Source organism: Doryrhamphus excisus, linkage group LG22, assembly GCF_037039965.1.
Source record: "Doryrhamphus excisus strain RoL-2023G ecotype Guam linkage group LG22, RoL_Dexc_Guam_v1.1, whole genome shotgun sequence".
NCBI classification, from domain to species: Eukaryota; Metazoa; Chordata; class Actinopteri; order Syngnathiformes; family Syngnathidae; genus Doryrhamphus; species Doryrhamphus excisus.
In genome coordinates this window covers 12,646,860-12,668,060 of record NC_136378.1, presented here as the reverse complement: position 1 = coordinate 12,668,060, position 21,201 = coordinate 12,646,860, and the positions used below count along the sequence as shown (strand labels likewise).

Below are 21,201 nucleotides of genomic sequence, written 5' to 3'. Positions count from 1 at the left end.
TGGAAATACAGAAAATAGTTTATCCTTGCATACTTCTTTGTAAGTTATTTGCGAGTCAATTAGGCTACTGATGTAATAATAACTTCCAAACCAATCCAAGCCTTGTGCACCTTGCATGACAAAAATGTCAAGAATGTCGAATACAACTTGAAAGAAAGTACTAAAGTACAAAAATAAGACAGAAAATCTGTGTCACTCAGCATTTACAAAAAAATGTCGGCATAAAAAAAAGACTGCCAGACACTTAAGCGGCTTTGCTTGCATTCTGACACACTTGGATTTGATACGAAACACACACTTTCCCTCATTTTTTTTCATCAGTGTCTTTGTTATACACGCAACTCACACACACACTCATGGTGGCGAACAATCCCCCAGACAGACACAATCTCTTTTGCACAGACGCTCTTTTTCTCAAAGCGACATAAACATAACCTCCCACTCACACACACACACTCACACACACACACACACACACACACACACACACACACACACGGCAACGCGAAATGTGAAGAACAATCCCAACATTTGTGTTTGACAAAGCTGCCTTCTTCCGTCGTCAAAGACTCATTTGTGTGGAAGCGAGACAGAGTGAAACATTCACATTCTGCTGAAAACTAACTGAAATGTAGCCGGCATTTACATATATAGTATAGTGTACACATGTGCGTACAACGCATTCTATTCTGCTCATGCAAATGTTCTTGAAGTATACAGTGGTGATGATAAGTGGTTCAATAATCCTGGACAACCTGCATCATTCACGACTGATTCACTACAATACAAACAAAGACACTAATTTACTAGTATTTTCTAGTGACACAAGATAACCTGCACTAGAAGCTTTCTAGATCTTCCAGATTCTGCACTGTTTCCACTGTAATCATGGTCACTCTGACCATGATTCGTCCTGGCGCCATTCGATGAGACTGATTATACAGACTCATAATAAGACCCAACCCTTCAGCATGATCACCTTGAGCATGAGACTACATTTAGTATTTGTTTTTTTGAAAAAATATTCTTCTATATATTAAGCTTTTATATTAAGGCCTGGATTTTGCCCTAATGGATAATACTTGGTATGTGTGGCTAGATAACCTTTACTAGTGATGACCTCATCAAACTGTGCCGTGCTCCACAGTGCAACAAGCTTACTAGTCCGGTATGTCTGCTGTCCGGAATTATTTCCAAATGCAGGAGTTCTGCACTGTCAACACGGTCAACCATCTATGTAATTTCATTTCCAAAACTTTGACACATGAATCGACCTGATCTATGTATCTACCATTCAAACGTTTGCTGTACGTCTGATAGTTATTTTCCTGCTTTACTGCACATGAATAAATGTCAATGATACAAATGCTAATATACACTATGAGTATATGATTTGCTATCATGTACATACAAGACAGATCCATTCTTACAATGTAGTCTCCACTTCAAAGTATCCTTTTATTGAAAACACAACTGATCCAAAGCTACGTCACGAAGCCAGAGGTAAAAGGTCGAGGTCATGCATCCAATGCATGTTTATGTGTGGTGAGGACCACATAACTATATTCAAATGTAAAATACCAGGCTACCTACGGCCAGATAGCTAGTGGCCTTTCTCCATGGCATCCTAATTGTTGTATCATTGATGATTACTGACATCCTTATGGACAAATCATTCAGTCTTAATGCTGCTGGGAGACCTCCTGAACCTCACAGTCCCGGAATCAGAAACACACCATGACCCTCAGATCACTTGGAGGTATGTAGATTTAAAATCTGTTCCGAGGGCATTTTTAGCATTGCATTTGTAGATACCAGAGTTCATTAGCACGGGGTTCTGGATAACCAAACTACCATCCTCTGTCATGTGGATCCCTCCTTGGACTATGTAGCGGTTATGCGGAACCAATGTAGTACGGCCAGGTAAAGTCCATGAAATTTCTGGCTTGGGAACACCAGCAGCGACGCAATTTAACCTCACTGGCGATCCCCGACTGACGCTGGTGATGGAGGGCAGCATACTGGTGACACGTGGTGGATGAACCATTACCGTGATAGGATATGACAATGTTGATGAGCCGAATGCGTTCGAGGCTTTGCATATATATGTCCCTTTGTCAAACGTAGCAACCTGCCTCATCTGGAGGGTCCCATTGGCATGAAATGTAACCCGACCAACAGATTGCGGTTTATCCAAAGTAAAGCCGTTGGGTAGAGTCCATGCAATCGATGCCTGTGGCCAGCCCTCCACAGTGCAGGGCAAGTTGAGAGTTTGGCCGTAGGTGATCTTTATCCCACCTGGAAATTGGAAATACAACAATACTAAAACAGGAAAAGGCCCAAAGATAATCAATGAATGGACTGGAAATGAAAAGTATACTGTACCCGTTGGTCCTCTGATCGTCGGCTTCCTGCCCGCTTCCAGCATGTAGCGCTTCTCTGCTTGTCCTGCTATATTCTTTGCTAGACACCTGTAAACTCCCTTATCGCTTGCAGCCAGCTGAGAGATCCACAGCGTCCCGTTGGCCTGATGGTGGGTAAAGCGTTGCAGTCTAACACCAGGCATCAACATGGTTCCATTAGGTAGCACCCACACAAATTCTGGGTTTGGCTTGCCACGAGCAGGGCACTGCAGGTACAATTCCCTGCCATATTGTTGTATTGATATGATTTCAATATTAGGAACAGCAAAACTTGGCTTCTCTGCTATTGGAGCCACATCTAATTCAACTACTAATGATGCCTCACCCACATGGTTTTTGGCCATACACATGTACCTGCCTCCATCTGTCTTCCTTGCCCCTCTCACCTCCAATGTGCCATTTTGATGGACTTGGAAGCGGCCGCTGAGGTAGGAAGTTTGAAGCAAGTGGCCATAAGGAGTAATCCACCAAACCTGCGGCACAGGTTTCCCTTCCACCTTGCAGTCCAAAAGGACGGTTTGATAAGAAACACCTACAACATGTTTGGAAGTCTTTCCTTTGTTGCCATTGATAAAGGGTTCGCGGGGTTCAACCTCCAGAAGTACATTTTTAACGTCATCACCTGCAGAATTTCGTGCCACACATGCATACTTCCCTTCATCAGCAAGCGTTACTCTTTTCACCACTAACATTCCATTTCCCAGAATGTCAAACTTGTCTGATGATGGCGGGATCACATCATTGCGTGGTGAGATCCAAAAGATCCTTGGTGTTGGTTCGCCTGTCGCCCGACAGCTCATTTTAGCCAACTCTCCGTATCTCACAGTCACCGGTGACTGAGATTCTAAACTAATTCTTGGGGCGTTTGGTCCAACTTTTACACTAACCTTTCTCTCGTCTTTACCTAGTTTGTTTTTTGCATAACACGTGTAGTCACCCTCGTCTTTTCTGCCCATTTGATGGAGAAGTAATGTTCCATTGCCAAAAATAACATAGCGGCGGTTGTGATAGCCACTGTCATCAGACTGAAGTGCATTGTTGATTAGCGTTCCATCTGGTAGGCTCCAGGAGACTTCTGGATCCGGGAGGCCTGATGCGACACAGTCCACCTAGAAAAGATACAAAAACTGATGCATTTGTTATTTACACTTTACCCTATAATGCACCAACACCGAGGGTCTTTAAATACCTGGACGTTTTCTCCAAAGTTCACTTTTGATTGTGTTGTTCTCACATGTTGGATTCTGGGCGGCGTCATCAAGACATCCACCTGATACAGAAATATGTCATGCATGAGTGAGAAGATGCTCGACATTACCTCTCACTACTGCATGCTGCCTCGAGTCTCGATCTGCCCTAGTTATACCCGAAAGAGCTCCATGTCCTCTCCATTGGGTCGCTGAAAGATACACAGATAATTTCCGCCATCCAGCTCTGTTAACTGAAGTATCCTCAGAGTCCCATTCCGGAAAACTTTAATTGGTCTCTCTGGACTGGAGGTAGATGGATGGAGAAATTACTATAAGATTAAACCAGTAACTCAAATTTGAAAACATCTGAAAATGTTATTGTGTGGTGATTTAGAAAGATTTCCGTCACCTGTATCGATGCTCCATGATGGTTTTGGAGGGTAACTGCCAGATTGTACCCCTTGGGTATCCACTAGACTCTGGACAGTGTAAGTAAACAGCAGAAGCATACATAGCTGACACTGAGTGCTGACGGGATGGAACGGCATGATGGTGTATCGGGGGGAAAGGAACAGGAGGATGGGGGTTATTTGACAAGCCATCAGCCCTCACTTCAATCCGCACGGTTCTTTTGGCAATGCCTACAGTATTTGCAGCCAAACATTCATACCTGTGGGGAGACAACAATGTTAACATTCTTGAACCCAACCAATATTTTCATATGTACACTGATAGGGCAGTTAATTAAAACATGTCCATTCTAACATACCTCCCTGCATCAGCGGGTGAGACATTTTTCACATACAGTGTCCCATTGGGAAAGACAAAGAGCCGATGTCCCAGGAACTGTGATGGCTTCACATGGACCCCTGATGGAAGTGCCCACTTCAAAGTAGGAAATGGCTCACCTTTCATGGAACAATGGACATAAACACTCCTACCTGTGTAGATGTAAGTAGTTACTTCGTTACCCATTGAGTTGAATATTTTAAGTTTCTTGATTTGATTTACCTGCCGGAATGATCACAGTGTCACTTGCAGCTTCGCTGATGCTTGGAGGCAAAGCTGCCACGTGAACATGGTACGTGATCGTATCAGCACCGGCTGCATTGCTGGCGATACATTTATAGTCTCCTTTACTGGAGAAATTGGTCGACCGCATTTGCAACGTCCCATTCACGAGTAGTGACATTTGAGGAAGTCGGGAATGAACAGTTCCGATTTCACGAACAAATGTTCCATCTGGTAGAATCCAGGAAATTTGGGCTGGTGGTTTCCCAGAAGCAAGACAATCAAGGGTCAAACTTTTTCCTAAATAGATCGCTATCTCCGTAGACCTGGCAGGTTGGATCTTGGGGGCCTCAGTCTGGACTGCTAACGTGATCACCATACGGTCTGATCCAAACCTGTTTTGGGCAGTGCACAGGTACTGGCCTCTGTCCTGAAGCTGGACTGTTTTAATTACAAAAGTTCCATTTTTGAAGACTTCAAACCGGGAACCATGCTTGGTGTTGGCAGGTATGGTGGCACCTGATGGGAGAGCCCAAAAAAGGGAGAAGAACATGAAAGACCCAACCACATTTAGGATAACTACAATATTCATGTTGAGATAAAGTTTCAAAAAAATGTACATATTGTATTAACGTTTCCGATTTGTTGGTCATGTCACCAAACTCATTTGTCTCTCATTTTAGCAACTTACCTGTAGATACTTTTGTCCATGCGATGCTCGGGTCAGGGTTCCCTGTTGCTTTACAATGTAGAACAGCATCTCCTTCTGCCAGCACTGACACACTGGCTTTGTTTACTGTGGTGATGCGGGGTTTTGCCCCACCAACCCCAGCTCCCAACACCCATGGGTTCGGAGGTGCAGCAGTTGGATGTTGAGAGCCAATTTCAGCTGAAGACACGTTTAAAATGAAACATTATAAAATAATATTCTTATTTTACAATATAGTGTTGTCATTGACTTGCGATGCCTACCTCGAACAGGCCACTGGATTACACCCCCTGGCTGTAATCCTGATTTGGCAAATGGCTGAGGATGAGAGGTTGAATTGGAAGCATCGAAGGATGATGTCGTAGGTTTAGTAAAGTTTGAAGGTTGCAAGGCATTGGAGGGTGTTGGTGCTTGTGGTCTAGGAAGGAAGGCTCTGACTGGGTTGAGAGGTATGGGACTGGGTTGAATTGGGTTTACAGGTTTGTTGGAGCTTAAGCGTGGTTTTGGTGTCACAATCTTTCCAAGCTGTGAGAGACGATCAAGGTATGCCTGAAAAAAAAATGGTATAAACAGCAAATTTCAAGCCGTAATAAATACTTCACTGTTAGCACTGGTAGTATTTTTAAACCCACTAACATACTATACATCGTACCTGTCTGTATCTGTTCCTCAGCCGTGATAGTAGGAGTTGATCTTTCACCTGGCTTCTGTGAGTGGGTGTGGGCTTTACCGTTTCAGCTGTGATCTCTGGTCTGTTGGTAGGAACTGGGTTTTGACCCTGAGGTCTGCTTCCCTGTGTGGGTACAATGTGTGGCACAGGACCTTGGAGGACAAATGAGACCTTTGGCCTAAAGATCTCCAAATCCCACCAATGTAACACAGATTTACTTACCTTTTTTGGAAGAAAGAAACGAGCGTTCCCCGGGCCAAGGATGATACACAGGATGACGACTAAGGCTTGGAGACCAACGGGAGGTTGGTGCAGCGTGGGGAGGCAAAGTAGGGCTACTGAGATCCACTTCTCTATTTTTGTCTGAATATCTGTCCTTGTGTGTTTGTGGCACCTGTGCAGACGTTGGTTGGTCCCGTTCTTGGTTGTACTGGTGGAGCCAAGGGTGAATCGGCTGAACTATAGGAACATATGGGATTTCAGGATTTGTTCTTGCTCCATCTGCCTTTTTGTTTTCCTTGGAAATGCTGTCCTCTTTTGTTTTGTTTTTGTTTATAAGTGAAGTTGCCACTTTGGATGATGAACCTCTGGTGTGGGTTGGTTTATTTTGTTCCGGTGAAGTCTTTGGCTTTGGTGTTTGGATTGTGGAAAGTGTTGTATGCCACGTATTGTAACTTTGGGTGACCAGCTCAATCTCAGATTCTTTGACTTTCTCAAGCTCTGTGTACATGTCATTTGTGGTGAACCTATTTCTTACATCCGGAACAGTATGACGGGATTCAGAGTTGGATTCTTGTTTTTCATCGAAACCACCAGCGTCCTTGTTATCATATGTTTCATCGACTTTGTCTTCCTTGATCTGGGAGTATGCAGTGACTGTACTTTGTGCAGATGTTGTCTTACCAGTTGTGGTGATCGTGACAGGAGTAATAGTTGTTATGATTGGTGGGGAAACTATAGATTTAAGTACGTTTGATGAATGACGGAATGGTTCCAGATCAGGTTTAATTCTCCTCATTGGAGGTTTTCTACGCCTAAAAGGTGGCCTTCTCCGATTGGAGTTACCAGGAATAAATTTCCTTTTACCTTGACCAAACCTTCTGTTTTCTACTTTTTCAGCTTGGGTTGTAACAATTGATGACTCGGTTATGGCGTTGTTTATGTCTGTGATCTCATTAACCTGCTGCTGGGATGGCTCTGTGCTTCTGGTAGATGGGCTCGGTAAAGTTTTTGGTTTTGTTACCAGCAGAAAAGACTCGGAAATTGTTGTGATGGGCAAATGGCTTGCTATTGGAAATTGGGAAATGGTAGTTGCCGGGTTGGACAAAGTGGCTGGGACAATTGGAGTGGTGGAATCTGGTAGTGGCAAATCGGAAGCCTGTGGAATGGGTAGTTTAGCATGAGTTTTAGCCAAAACCTCTGTCCAGTAATTTGGATCTAATTTCTTTACAACAATGGTGGGTTTTCGTTTCAGATCTTTCCTTGGGAATTTGTTTGCTTCGGGACTCTGATGCTGTTTTCCTTCCATAGAAACCTGTGTCACAAAGCGGCGAATAGTTTCCTGGTAATCTCCTGCTGAACCCTCTTCCTCTTCATCAGTGTTTAAGATTTGCTGCTCTGTTTGTGTCTTGACTTCAGAGCTCTCCCCTGTGACTTCCACGATGTGTGACAGCATGTCAACGCCATAGAGATTTGAGGCCAAACAACTGTACTCCCCTGAATCCTCTTGTATCAACTTCTTTACCACCAAAGTACCATTTTCCATGACTGTTGCCTTTCTTGTCTTTTGTGTGGGAAGAAGAACTTTGTTTTTGGGCATGTACCAAACTGTTTGGCTAGGTTGCACTGATGTTACATCACATGGGAGAGAGATTGAGCCTCCCTCTTCAACTAGCATTTTCTGACCATTGAAAGCAGTCGGACTCGGTGATCGTTCTTTAACAGTAAGCCTCAGAGATACCAGATCCACACCAGCCATTGTTCTGATCATACAGTGGTAGAGACCGGAGTCAGATTGTGATGTATTCATGATAACAAGGTCCCCTGCGTCGTCAATTTTGACTTTATCAGTCGTACTTTCCACAATGGACAAATCGGGAAGCATCCACTCAATTTTCACATCCTGTTGTGAAGTGACAACACTGCATCGTAAGTGAACCTCTGAGCCCTCCAGAGCAGTTTTCACTCGTCCTGCAGTTCCACGATGAATCATTGCCCAAGAAGAAGGACGATCACTGTTGTCTTGCTGCCCTCTTAGGTCGTTCATACGCTTGGTGATCACTGTGCTGTAATCCATCACCAGTTTCTTGGTTGTTGTTTGCTGCCGATTAAGCTTTAAAGTGACTCTGGGTTGAAGCAGCCATGTGGGCTCCCCTACTAAATAACCCTTCAAGTCTGTAAAATACGGGGAATTCTCATTTGCAACTTGTGCATATTTATACGTTGTTTGGCTGGTGTTTGCTCTTTGTTGACCCCTCTCCAAGATGGCAGGACTTTCGTAGTAATACGCAACCAACTGCCAAAGGTTTTGTAATTTCTCACGATCAATCTCACACTCCAGGACAGTTGCCAGTGACACATTAATAGACAACCCTTGTGCTGTCCGTGGATTGGCTGCCCAGCTTACAGGCAAACTGTCTTCTGGGTGACGCACGTCACAAACCACGTGGGCATTATTTCCATGGCTATCTGACAGAGCAAAGCTCAGGTGGCCCAAGGGCTTTTCAAGGTCACGCGTGTATGGAAGGTCAGGCTCCGTATCGGACTCAGCCCACACGGGGTTGTCCCAGAGTTTCAGGGAAGAGTGAAGAGCTGGCCTCTCACAGGTTAGCTGGTCTTCAGTTAACCCGAGCAGGAGGGTCCCGTTCAGGGGTTGAGGTGAGAAACACTGGGGACAAATCTCAACGGTGCTGGTTTCACGTTCCTTTTTACACTTTATTACTCCTGGAAGCAGAAAAAGGACATCGGGAGAGACGATAAGTATCGCAAACGAGGACTTCAAAGAACTAGAGAACATTGATGAACGTTGGTTCATAGAGAACCTTGAAAGATCTGCTTGAATCGTCTAAAATAGCCAGTACTGGTCGGTCTTTTGAAAAATGACGAGGATTGAATGAGTTCATGACCTGAACTCTTTTTTTATCTGTTTTTCTATCTTTAGAACGCACAAAAAAGAGAAAGACTGTGGACTGAGGATTGTCGGAATGGGGGAGTCAGTTTCCGTACGTCATACATACCTACAAACAAATCAAGTATGATGACAAATGACCATATTTTGTACACATACAGTATCGTACCTTCATGTGTGGAGCTCCACTGTACCAACCAGTGAAGTTGACAGTCGCAAGTCCAGGGGTTCCCATGAAGAGAGAGGAGCTCCAGCCTGGGAGCTGTGGTCAATACAGAGGCAGGGAGCTGATCCAGCATATTGTCTGAAAGGTGTAAGTGTCTGAGAAGAGTATAGTAGTATGTTACTACAAGAACAACAACAACAACAACAAACAAAGCCAGACAGATGCTCTTACTTGAGTCCAGAGGTCCAAAAGTTTCCTAGCATGGAGACTGTAATGAAGGTATGAGGATGGATCTCTTTAAGAAGATTTCCCTCCAGTTGTAACAGTTTGAGAGAAGTCAAACCCGAAAAGGAGTATGGCTCGATAAAGCTGATGAGGTTGTGGTCCAGATGGAGACGAACCAGACCAACAAGACCCTCAAACAAAGCAGGGGTTACTGTTGTTAGCTTGTTGTAACTCAGCTTCATTATCTGGAAGAATGTAGAATTGTTGTTAGTCAACAGAAAACTAAATCTGCATCATAAAGCAGTGTGAAGTATCGTGAAGTTTTAGTTTTGGGGTTCTAAACATACAAAACGATCAACCCAACCCAAAAAGGTGCTAGCTTCTTACTTTGTCCTTCTTCCTCGCTTCAATTGAAACACTTTATTACTTCTTGGATTTCCTTAATTGTGTAATTGGTGTATTTGAAATTGATTTATTCACATAGAATAGATGCTCTTATTAGCTGTTAGCGATAGCTTCTGCTCCAATGCACCGTAGGATAACACAGAAGAACCCAATACCATCGTGTAGACGCTACCTGTAGCGATCGCAAGCTGTAAAAGGCTCCATCCTGGACGCTGCTTATGTCGTTACCATGTAACATGAGCATTTCCAGTTGCCGTAGTGACCGGAATGCGGAGCCTTCCACCTCAGTCAGGCTATTATATCTGCCAGAGGAAGTGAAAACAAACACAATCCTGATACATGATGTCATCAAATTAGTCGCCAGTATATCATCGATGGTCGGGACTACGAGGACTACTACTATAATCCACAACAGCCCCCCCTTGTAGACACGCTTGTTGGACTGTTCTGCTCTGTTAATGACAGCAACATAAAGCGGCAGGAGTCTGTGTGAACAGAGCTTAGGCACATAATCATACTAATCATACCAGCTATTAAAATACAAAGAGCTATTGAAAAACCTGCCTTGGAGTCTTACAATAAGTATATCCTTCCAAGAGGGTTTTCTACACAATGTTTTCCTATTATGGGAACGGAAGATTGGCAGTGCGAGTGCTTTGCTAAATGTAACACTATATTGAATATGACTGCAGGCATAACTTTGTGCATCTAGTCAGAAGTATACAGGAAGTATACCGAGAGCTTAAAGTAGACACGATAGTCCAGCAAAGCAAAGTTTGACCCCATGGGAACCTCCACTTCAAGGTCATACCACACAGCGATAGCTGCCCATCTGTATATGGTATATTGTTGCAATAATCCCTCTGACATTTAGTCATTCATCCCGTCCATTTGAAAGCTTTTACTTGCATCTTAAGTGGCGACTACTGATCCTTTCCTAATTCCTTGTATCATATGCATATAAACATATGTATTATTTCTATTTAAAAGGGCTAAATGCTGTGTTGTTTTTAATTTTAATTTTAAGTAAGCATGAGTCTTTCGGAAATCAAAACAATGGGAATATGTTTGATGTGTTCCGAGCAAACATCCCAGATATTTGATATACTTAAGAAAACATGTTTCATAATGAAAGTGAGTTTGGGTATATAATCCTCCATCTTGGCAGTAAAATTCATGAATGAATTAGACTGTCTGCTAGCTAGTGTTGCTGGCAGAAACAAAAACAAAACAATGCTGTCTTTTTCTCCGTGGGAGGACGGCCGTGACAAGCACCTTCCAGCTCACTCCTGACCCCTTCAGGATGCAGCGGAACTGCCAGTGCCTCCCATGTGACATTTTTATGGAATTTATTGACCAATGAGCAAAATAATGATATCACACAGTATTTATTTGTGTCTGTACTTAACAAAATCAGACATAATGAAGCTAAACAAAAAGGCATCAAATGTAAATAAAACAACAGAGAACATTCCTGGCGTGAACGTACAGTACCCCAAATCAGCAAGTGGGTGGTCTTGGATTTTGAAAATACCATTCCGTCATCTCCCTGAAGGCCTGGTACGCCTCCAAATGTCTGCTGTGCCGATGTGTTGTCTTTATTCCTGTCTGCTGGCACGCTAAACATGCATGGCACATCAATAATATGCTATGATATTGATACAGTTACTTATTGTGAGAGACGTTCATGCATTCATTTTCTACCGCTTTTTCCTCACGAGGGTGGTGGGGGTGCTGGAGCCTATCCCAGCTGTCTTCAGCCGAGAGACTGGTGGCCAGCCAATCCCAGTGCACATATAGACAAACAACCATTCACACTCACATTCATACCTATGGACAATTTGGAGTGGCTAATTAACCTAGCATGTTTTTGGAATGTGGGAGGAAACCGGAGTACCCGGAGAAAACCCACACATGGGGGTGGAAGTGAACCCTAGTCTCCTAGCTGTGAGGTCTGCGTGCTAACCACTCGACCGCCGTGCAGCCCAGTGAGAGCCGTTCTTGAGTAAAATGATGTTCTACCAGGGGCCCGTCATTATTTCTTCCATGTGGAACACAAAGCCATGTTGTGTGGGTCTGATTATGTTTGATGTGTGTTTATGCGATGTCGGACTCGAGCTGTGATGTTCGTGAACAGGCCTGCTCGTTTAAGCAAACCATGAGAACCGATTCCTGGTTGTATATGAAAAGAGCTTATTCTTATTAGGAAATTGCCCACGCTGTCTTCATGTTTCAGCACCTGTGGGCCGTATGAGTTTGAGTTGTTCACGCTGCTGTATTAGGAAGGAGGCGATCAAGTCCGACTGACTGGACTCCAAATTTAAAGCCGTATCACACCACATAAAACGAGTCAGAGTCAAAGGAAATGTAGCATTCCAAAAAGTGTAATATTCTATACTGGTCACTAGGTGTCAGTGATGTTCCTGTAATGCTTGGTGAGACACACAAGCACCACACCGACAGACCAAAACGCAGTAATAATCATAAGCACAATAATAATAATAACAATAATCCCTAACTGGAGCTTCCTGTCCTCCCCCACTAGCTCCCTTAGCACTGGAACACACAGTAATACAGTAACAGTACAGTTTTACAGTACAGTACACACAAAGCACAATAACGTGAATAATGCCAACAATGACATTGATTAGAGCAACAAATCCAATGCACCTCAATCGGAACGTACTTTCCTTTTCATGGATCCTTTATGCAGATTATTTTCATCCTGCAACTTTTGGTGGCGCCTGTCAAATTGATGATCCAAATTCATATTTCCAGCAATACAACAATTATGAGACCACAGTTGTTAGCACCAAAACAGTGGCGGGGTTATTTCCCTACTTGCCAGAGCACGGCACTCAAAGCCCCATCCAATATGCAAAGAGCCACATGGAAGTGATTAGGACCCCCCACCCCCCCTCCCTCGGAGTCAGTTTGGTACCACATGCTGGTGCTAAAACCTTTAGCTCCTGGCTTTCAAGCAGAGGTTGTCATATGAAATGCAGGATGAATTATGTGTTGACTATCTTCCCGATTCCTCGATGCCTGCAGGTTTAATGAGCATAAATAAGTGGTTGTAGGATCATACACGTTGGGACACGAGGCAAAAAGTGATCTGCATTAAATACCCGGGTCATTGAAAGGTTGTTTATGGTTTCATTTCCATAAAACACGAGAGACGCCAAAGTATTTCCTGTGGGGTGTTAAGTTTTGCCCCAACTTGTGTAGCACGTTTAGATCTTCAATAGCACACCTTAAAACTGTAACTTACCCCAAGTTGAGCCTCTCTGTGTCTTTGGGAAAGTTTTTTGGAATGGCTGTGAGATGTCTGAAAGTACAGTGGACGTCTTTGACGCCTGGGCAGCTGCAGCTCCGTGGACAGGAAGGTGCAGCATGGGCGGGGGGGACCTGCAACGAGAAGTTATGTTATTGCACGGAACAAAATAAGATAATAACACGGAATAATTAATCCCAGTCCCAATATCTTAAGCTGATATTTACCGTCAGCCAAAGTAGCGCTGTGATGATCAGGGGAAAGGCCGCTGCAGCCAACCTGCAGAAGATCTTGGTGCACCACCACGACGCCATAACTTAATCACTGAAGCTGCTCACGCCATTAATGCATCTGCAGGAAGTGATGAATTGTGTTCATTTGGCCGTTTGCTGGTGGTCCTGGATCTAACCTCTAGGTTGAAACCTGAAGACATGATCTGGAATCTGGACTATTGTGACGATACAGAGTATGAAACCATTACAGACAAGTCACAGGTTGGCTTGTAGGAAGTCGTAGGAAGAATTGACCTGCGTGTTGATGCTTCCTCAGAGGAGTCAAAGGTCAGGGTGAACACAAGCTATGGGTTTCTGGAATGCTCCTTAAACCTGGACCCTTGTGACCTGGAGACGACCTGAGACCTAGACTGTGACTTTGCCTTAGCCGTTGTATTAGACTGGTCCTACCATGTGATATTTATAACTTCGTGTAGTAATCACGTCTACACATCATCACCTCTAATGCTGCTAAGGGAGAGCAGACCCTTCTGCCGTGCCGTGAAAGAGTAATAATGATCTTTAAAACTGGTCACCACTGTCAAGTGGCATGGAATTGTTATCCTGGGTCAGAGATGCCGGTGGACTCGGCCTTCCTCACTAATGGTTTTACCATTCTCCCTAGAGACAGAGGGAGAGGACGGAAGTAAGAGACAACACTAAAAACAGAGACCATAGTGTAGAACATGGTGCCAAAAATCCACTTCCGCATTGTGACGATGGGGACTACAAAGGCTGTGATTGGTCAGCCTTTAGGACATTATTTCCAGTGGGTACGCTACTCGTTCAGAGGGCATACAGCCCACCTTTGGGAAAGCTTCTCAAATTTCCGCTTGATATTTGGCATAAAATGGACAATTACACTCTCCATCTCTCTTTAATTGCCATTGTTCAATGAGTTACTCATTTTGTTAACTTGCCAGAAAACACTGTTTTGGTAGAGAATTGTTTACCAGATCTCTAAAAGGATCAAGTCAGCTTCGGAGGGGAGACAAGTTTCAGTTGAAAGGATATTGGTGATGATGAAATGATGAAAAACAAGCACAGAAAAGTGACAAATATCGAGATTGGCAGCTTCACGTTCATTGGCTCATGGATGGAGTTTTATACGTCTCGGCTACTGAGGGTGACCTCTAAACCAAAACCCCTGACCCTTTGTCCTAAAGTTTCCAAACTTGTCATAAATATGCCACTACATTTTCCCTTTAAATGTAATATATTGCCACAGTTTCAATGCTTGTAGGTAGGAGCAGTCAGGGCATACTTCATACGTGGCATAGAATTCCACTCCATCATTCAAACATACTACTAAATCATTAGTAAACATGGACTAATATGGACTAATATATAAGGTCACAGGGGTATGCTGGACCCTAGGCTGCTGTTTTCAGCACAAATGAAAACATCCAATTTGTAGTGATATGTAGTCTAACAACAGATGGCTGTTGGGATGACGCCTGAGGAATTAGGGTGAGGCTGGCGTTGTGGTTTCAAGCATGACAATGCAAGTTTACATTACAGCTCATGAGGAAGTTATCTCGTGTACTCGTTAACCCTTCCTTATGAGCCATGAGTGATTTTGCCTTTCAACATTTCACCACTCCATGTTTAATTCCAATTCTGCAGTATATGAAAAGCACATGGTAGTACTTGTCCCTAGTAAGGATATGGCTTTAATATCACTTTAGGTAGGAGGATGTCCTGGCCGAGGTAGCCATTTGGTGCCTCAGAGGGGTAAGGAGCACATCTACATGTCAAAAACATTAAGCCGACTCTGAGCCAACTTTTTTTTTCCACGTTTGTTTCCATTCTGGTCTGCAATATAGAAGTAATGTAATATGTAATATAGTACTGTGCATTCACAAATCATGCAGTTGTGGTGATTTAGCAATGGGTGATATTTGGAATATGTATTTCAAGAAATGGCAACCTATCACCTGTTCTTTAGAAATCATGCAAGGATGCTGACGCGGCTAATCTTGAAGGAGTGACTACACAGAGACGTACTGTACTTGCATATAATCTGTTAATACATGTCTTGTTGGATGCGCTGATGGGCATTCCACTCCTTTCCTTTGCCATCTTTGTGGAATTCATTCAGTTATAGATAAGATATTGTAAGATAAGTACATGTCAACATTGGAAATGCTCCAAAAAACGTGCATTTTTACAAAGAATTAAAAATGGCATCATGGTGGGATTTAAGTTAAGTTAATGAACATCTGAACGAGTGCCTTCACACACTCACCTGGGAATTCCTCTGGAAGAAAAGAAAACAAAGTATAGAAAAAAGAAAGAAATCCTGTCGATTTGACTGCAGCAGGTTTAACAAGACAACGCAGGCGTAAAAAGTATCCAGTTGATCTTTTAGTCCGGCCGATGCCAGTTGACTTGTAAAAGTCTGCAAAAACAACAGAACACAAGAAGGGATGGAGCTCTACGACGATGTGACTGTTTGGATTAGTTTGACCCTCTGTTGGTCCTTAAGGCATCTGGATTTCAGATTAACTTCTTTTCTCCTTTCTGGTCCCGTTTGGTGTGTTCAGACAGGAATGCAGCACCACTTCTCCATCCCCTCCTACACCTACGCTCGTTCCCCTCACCTCCCCAAAAGGCCGGTCTGCTGGAAACATTAGCACGTCCTATTCATTTCCTGCTTTCTTTCTTTGGGCCTCCTCTCGCTTTCCCACCAATTTGTTGGAAACATCAACATCATAAGGCAGAAGATGCATTCAAAGACGTGACGGTGATATGTGCTATTCTACACTGGTCACTAGGGGTCAGTAATGTTACTGTGAGAGACATAGACCAGACTTGATCGCTTTTATGACAGGTTAGAATTATCCATCTATAATTCTAGATTATAGATCAACAATACTATCTGCCCCAATGGCTGCACGGGACACGAAAAAAAAACTAAAAAAAAATAAAAATTTTAAATCAAAAATGATCTATGAACTATTATCTATCTAGACTCAAACACTGGCTACTGTCATGGCCGTAACACACGCCAAGCTTAAACTCAACTCAGAAACCCCAAAGTCACTTCCTGTCCGCCCCTCACTCAGCACCCCAAAGTGGCAAAACACAATTACAGAAAGACACACAAGCACAAGTCATTTTTATGCCTCAAATATCTTATTTTCATTTATATCTACTAGAGTATGAGTAGGATTTGTATGGCTTGTCAGAAATGTTTTCAAACCTTGGGTTTTGTATTATAATATCATTCACTAACTGAGTTTGCATTCGTTTTTGTAATAGCTCCCTCAGACCTTGGTCAGGGTCTGTGACATTTATTTGCCTCATCCCTGACTGTGATGATATGGAGAAATCAAAATACGCATTTCAGGTACATCTGCTTATGATACTGATACTATGACTACTAATACTACTAACATCTGCTAATGATAATGATACTACGACTACTAATACTACTAACATCATGGCAGAAAGACCATGCAGAATTAAGAACGACACGGATCTCCTAGACTAAAGTATCCAGTAGGGACGTGGGGGCCGTGATCACCTGGAGAAATACTTTTGTGTATTTAGTTTGCCTTGCAACAATTGGCAGGCATGCAGCGTTGTTCATGAAATATGATCCCATTTACCGGATCCACGGTTATGTATCTGTCCATATTGTCTGTGTTTGCCATAAACTGGCCCTTTTGTCACACGGTAGCATGGCGAAATGGGAGCCCAAATCTTTCTGTTTGATCTTGTTGCCACCATTTGGAATCACTTAAGCTGCAGTCAAACGCTAAACAAGTCTCAATGGGTCTTTTGTACGCAGCTCTTTGACTTTTGGAGGAAAAGACCAAAGACCACCATGGCCATCAACGTCATCATGTTTAGACCTTGTAAAACATGATTGGTGCGACTGTTGGAATGACTTTTGGGGCACTTGGCGTGCTTTGTTTTGAACAATTGTAGGAAGAATGCCACGTTGTATTCATTAAATACCATCATTAACTGTTTTTGCAGCCTTTTGATCTGGGATCAGCATAAACTCCTGGAATGACTGAGGACGTTTTGTTCGTGCAGAATGAGTTTGGATAAGAACTGTGCAAGAATCACAACTCGGGTAAAAATATGATTACAAAATATATTTATATATGATTGAACAAAGATTAGTTTTAACACCCCTGACTTATTTATTGCTAAAATCAGTCAGTTGTGGGATAAAATAAATGTCAGTTAATTAGTTAGTATGAAATATTGCTCAGCACAAACACCACCCTTTTGGAGAATAAATATCGGACTTTTGAGCTCCGGTTCCCACATTTACACAAGCTGATTAGATAAAAAGACAGAAGCACATTCCTGCTAAATGACTTTCTATAGATAAGATATGTGCCAATTTTACTTTTAATCTTCATGTCTCAAACAGAAGACAACTGTACGTCACTCATCCCGTCCTGTCTGCACACACACATAAACTTCACTCATCACTTTATCATAAAAATGACACCGGACAAGGCCAAATCCCGCTGCTGGACAAGGCGTGGAATTCTTCCACCACCAGCATGTGTGCATACAAATTCAGTACAGTGGAGCCTCTGCATTCAAAAACAACTCTATCTATCCCAAGTGGCATCAGCACAGTGAGCATCTGAGGATGGGGTGCAAGATGAATACTGAACTGCAAAACATCGATTCATCTAACAAACATAACCCAACATGTCCGACGAGGCAACCAGTGCTGGGGTGACGATCAGGCAACCGTTGTTGTATTGGCTAAGAAGAGCGAACACCACCACAGTTTTCACTTTTTCTTGAACTTTTATACAGCTGTGCCGCTAATTTATAGATATGTAATTTACCTCAGAACTACGACTAATTGTTTAAATACTGTGCCGCTAGCGAGTCAGTCAGTCAGTCAAGAAACAAGCTTGTCAACCCACCGGAAATCACAGAAGGTCGTCACTCAGTACAACAGTCTGACTCACGGTTTCATCCCAGAAAGAAGGCTAAATTCATCACACAGCGACTGATCACTCAAAAGGTAGATAAAAGGTGGCTGCTCCGCTTGGGTATCTAGTCAGTCAACCAGGCTCTGCTGTACTGCTTGAAGTACTAGCATACTTCTACATCCTGTTTTGCCAAGTGTTCTTCATTGTTATCTGAGCACATACGCGTAGTGACTTTGTATGTTTGCATGTATACCTAAACATCAGCCATCTCCAAATGTTTGTGTTTTGATAACATACTGTATGCTCATCTCATATGTTTACTGTGATTATGAGCTGTAAGTTCAGTGTACAGTCATGTTATTCTGTCTTAGTCTGTTTATACATTGGCATCGTCCGTCCCCGACCAGATATGTTCATCTCGCGCTCAAAGAGCCATGGGTCTATACCATCCTCGCTTTGCTATTTTAATAAGAATCTCAATCATCAATATGCTGTCCACCGCATTCCTTTCATGCACTCGTATTGTTCCACAAGGTGATACTCGTTAACGTTTTTATTGTCAGCTCAGAAGAAAAGCTGACGCTGACGGAACAGTGCCTTGAAGTCCAGTCATGTGTTTGATGTTTATCTGTCCAACTGTATATTGCTGGAATCTCCGTTTGAATAACAACTTCTCCGGAATTTGTTGACTTGTATGGCGACACTTATCAAAAGTACATGGAGGGAAATATGTATTTTTCTATTTGACGATCAATGGTCTACTTTTTTTCCCTTGATATTCCTTCTGTCCAGTGTTAGAAGGTTTTCTTTTTTTCTTGATGGAGTTGGAACGTGGAGCTCATTAGCTGTTGGCTGGACTGTGATTTGTTTGGCTGTCAGGCCTGCTGAGCTGGCGCTTTCCAAAACCATTACCAAAAGTTATGTTTTGTGATATATCAGCTCTTTTACTACATTGATTTGCCATTCTGCTCTCAGGGTAAATGTCCCCCTGGACCATGAACGCTCACATCCTACATAAATCTGACATATTATAGGGATTCTTTGTGTCACATATTCCTTGCTTGGTTGTATCGAGATGTCACAAATACATGATAGTAAATATATATATATATATATTTTTTTTTACTGTTTGCACTTTATATCACGTCTTTTGAATGTCTTGTATTTTCGTTATTTTTTTTTTACTAATACATAACAAACCATATTCAACCACAAAACAGCGATCTTTACTGTCAGCCAGCCCAAATATTCATACTTATTCTGATAGCTTTTAAGGATTTGTTCATTTCATTTCATGTTTTTATTTCTTTGGCAGTTGTAAAGTGCATTATCCAATGTGGAAAATAAAGAAAATGCACTACTACACATCTCAGCCTTTTATTATATTGTGCACATTTATTTTTGTTAATTAGCAATTCCCACAGATGCAAATATGTGTGAGAGTTAAACGTTTGTACAGCCTAGTAACTCAGCACCTGGGATCATTCATCATCCACTACAAATATGAGCTGTGGAGAGCACCAGGCAAAGTTCTACACTCTGCTGCCCACGAGGCATTTGCACTTCCACTGGTGCAAAGGCTGGGTGTCCAATCGGGATGAAAGCAACAAACACACCTGATGCATACATGCATTAACGTGGACTTGCACAGCAACCTGTGGTGCTATGCTCCAAGGTGGTACACATTGATCTCCTCTATATGGCACCTCTGATGGCATGTGTTGGGATTCAACATGTGGCATGCAGCAGGTGATTTCAAGGGTGAAGAGGACTCTGGGGTGGACTCCAGCTAGCTGCTGAGCCGCTCTCAAACCAAATAAAGCCAGTGGCACATTGTGGACAGAACTGTTTGGACTGCAAGGTCCTGGGGTTCAACACCATGGTCTAATACTTAGACCCCGCAGAGACTATGCCGGGGCGCTGGAGCCTATCCCAGATGTCTTTGGGCGAGAGGCGGCGTCCACCCTGGACTGGTGGCCAGCCAATCCCAGGGCACATATAGACAAACAACCATTCACACTCACATTCATACCTATGGACAATTTGGAGTGGCTAATTAACCTAGCATGTTTTTGGAATGGGGGAGTGTGTGTACTCAGTATGATGTTGTGTAATATGTGTGTGTTTGTCTGTAAGGTTGATTGTGGTGTGTCCATCAATCACAAAATGTTACATAAACCTTCACTCGAGGGTTTTAATGTTTCCCTCTTGTTCATTCTCTCGCTCACACACACACACACACACACACACACACACACACACACACATCTGGTCTTCCCATCCTACATTCATGAATAGAAAAAGAAAGTTGTCAGCCAAATGTGTAACAAACACAGAAATAAGACGAGTAGAAATATGTAAAATGTTTACTCTTCTCACTTACCTTTCACCATTTTGTGTGGAGAAACCCATTTCTGTAATGTAATAACCTGGAAAGGATATGACAGGCCATATAAATAAAGGTAAAATAAATGTAACCCCCACTTGGTTCTGTCCTAGCATGGTTGTGGCTGCGTTTATAAATCCTTTTTGCTCAACTAAGCCTGCAGAGACATGCTGTCATACACAAATGATTTATTTACGCCAATCCCTTTAAAATCCCCACACTGAAATACATGAATGGCACATTTATTATGTCCCACAACAAAAAGTCAATGATAAACACGGTTTTATTTCATTTGATCCTCAGGTTTTGTTGTTGTTGTTTTCATTTGATTGTTTTTAGTACCTGGCTGTCACTTATACTAATTATTAAATAATTGTCTTCTTCAACAAAGTCTTAGCCTTTCTGATTCAGAAACTTTGTGAATAAA

The 21,201-nt window shown here is 42.7% G+C and overlaps 1 protein-coding gene across 1 annotated transcript; it reads right to left on the bottom strand.

The window, feature by feature from the left end:
* Nucleotides 1–1,445: 1,445 nt before the first annotated feature.
* Nucleotides 1,446–16,166, bottom strand: LOC131110170 (matrix-remodeling-associated protein 5). The gene is made up of 17 exons (XM_058062972.2): nt 15,721–16,166; nt 13,428–13,551; nt 13,198–13,334; nt 10,099–10,228; nt 9,528–9,766; nt 9,300–9,451; nt 6,226–8,946; nt 5,986–6,155; nt 5,597–5,882; nt 5,316–5,513; nt 4,625–5,143; nt 4,383–4,554; nt 4,023–4,283; nt 3,790–3,916; nt 3,613–3,693; nt 2,386–3,532; nt 1,446–2,298 (listed from the first exon to the last, which is right to left on the bottom strand). Exons 2-17 carry the CDS (start codon nt 13,512–13,514, stop codon nt 1,745–1,747), a joined length of 6,981 nt encoding a protein of 2,326 aa, XP_057918955.2. The 5' UTR covers nt 13,515–13,551; nt 15,721–16,166; the 3' UTR covers nt 1,446–1,744.
* Between the last annotated feature and the right edge of the window lie 5,035 nt (nt 16,167–21,201).

Bases quoted from the DNA above. Each gene is read 5' to 3' on its own strand.
- LOC131110170 (XM_058062972.2), bottom strand. From the start codon at position 13,514: ATGGCGTCGTGGTGGTGCACCAAGATCTTCTGCAGGTTGGCTGCAGCG. The intron at 10,229-13,197 runs GTAAGTTACAGT...TTCCTCTGGCAG, and splicing joins ACAGAGAGGCTCAACTTGGG to ATATAATAGCCTGACTGAGG. The intron at 2,299-2,385 runs GTACAGTATACT...TCCAATTTCCAG, and splicing joins GACGATCAGAGGACCAACGG to GTGGGATAAAGATCACCTAC.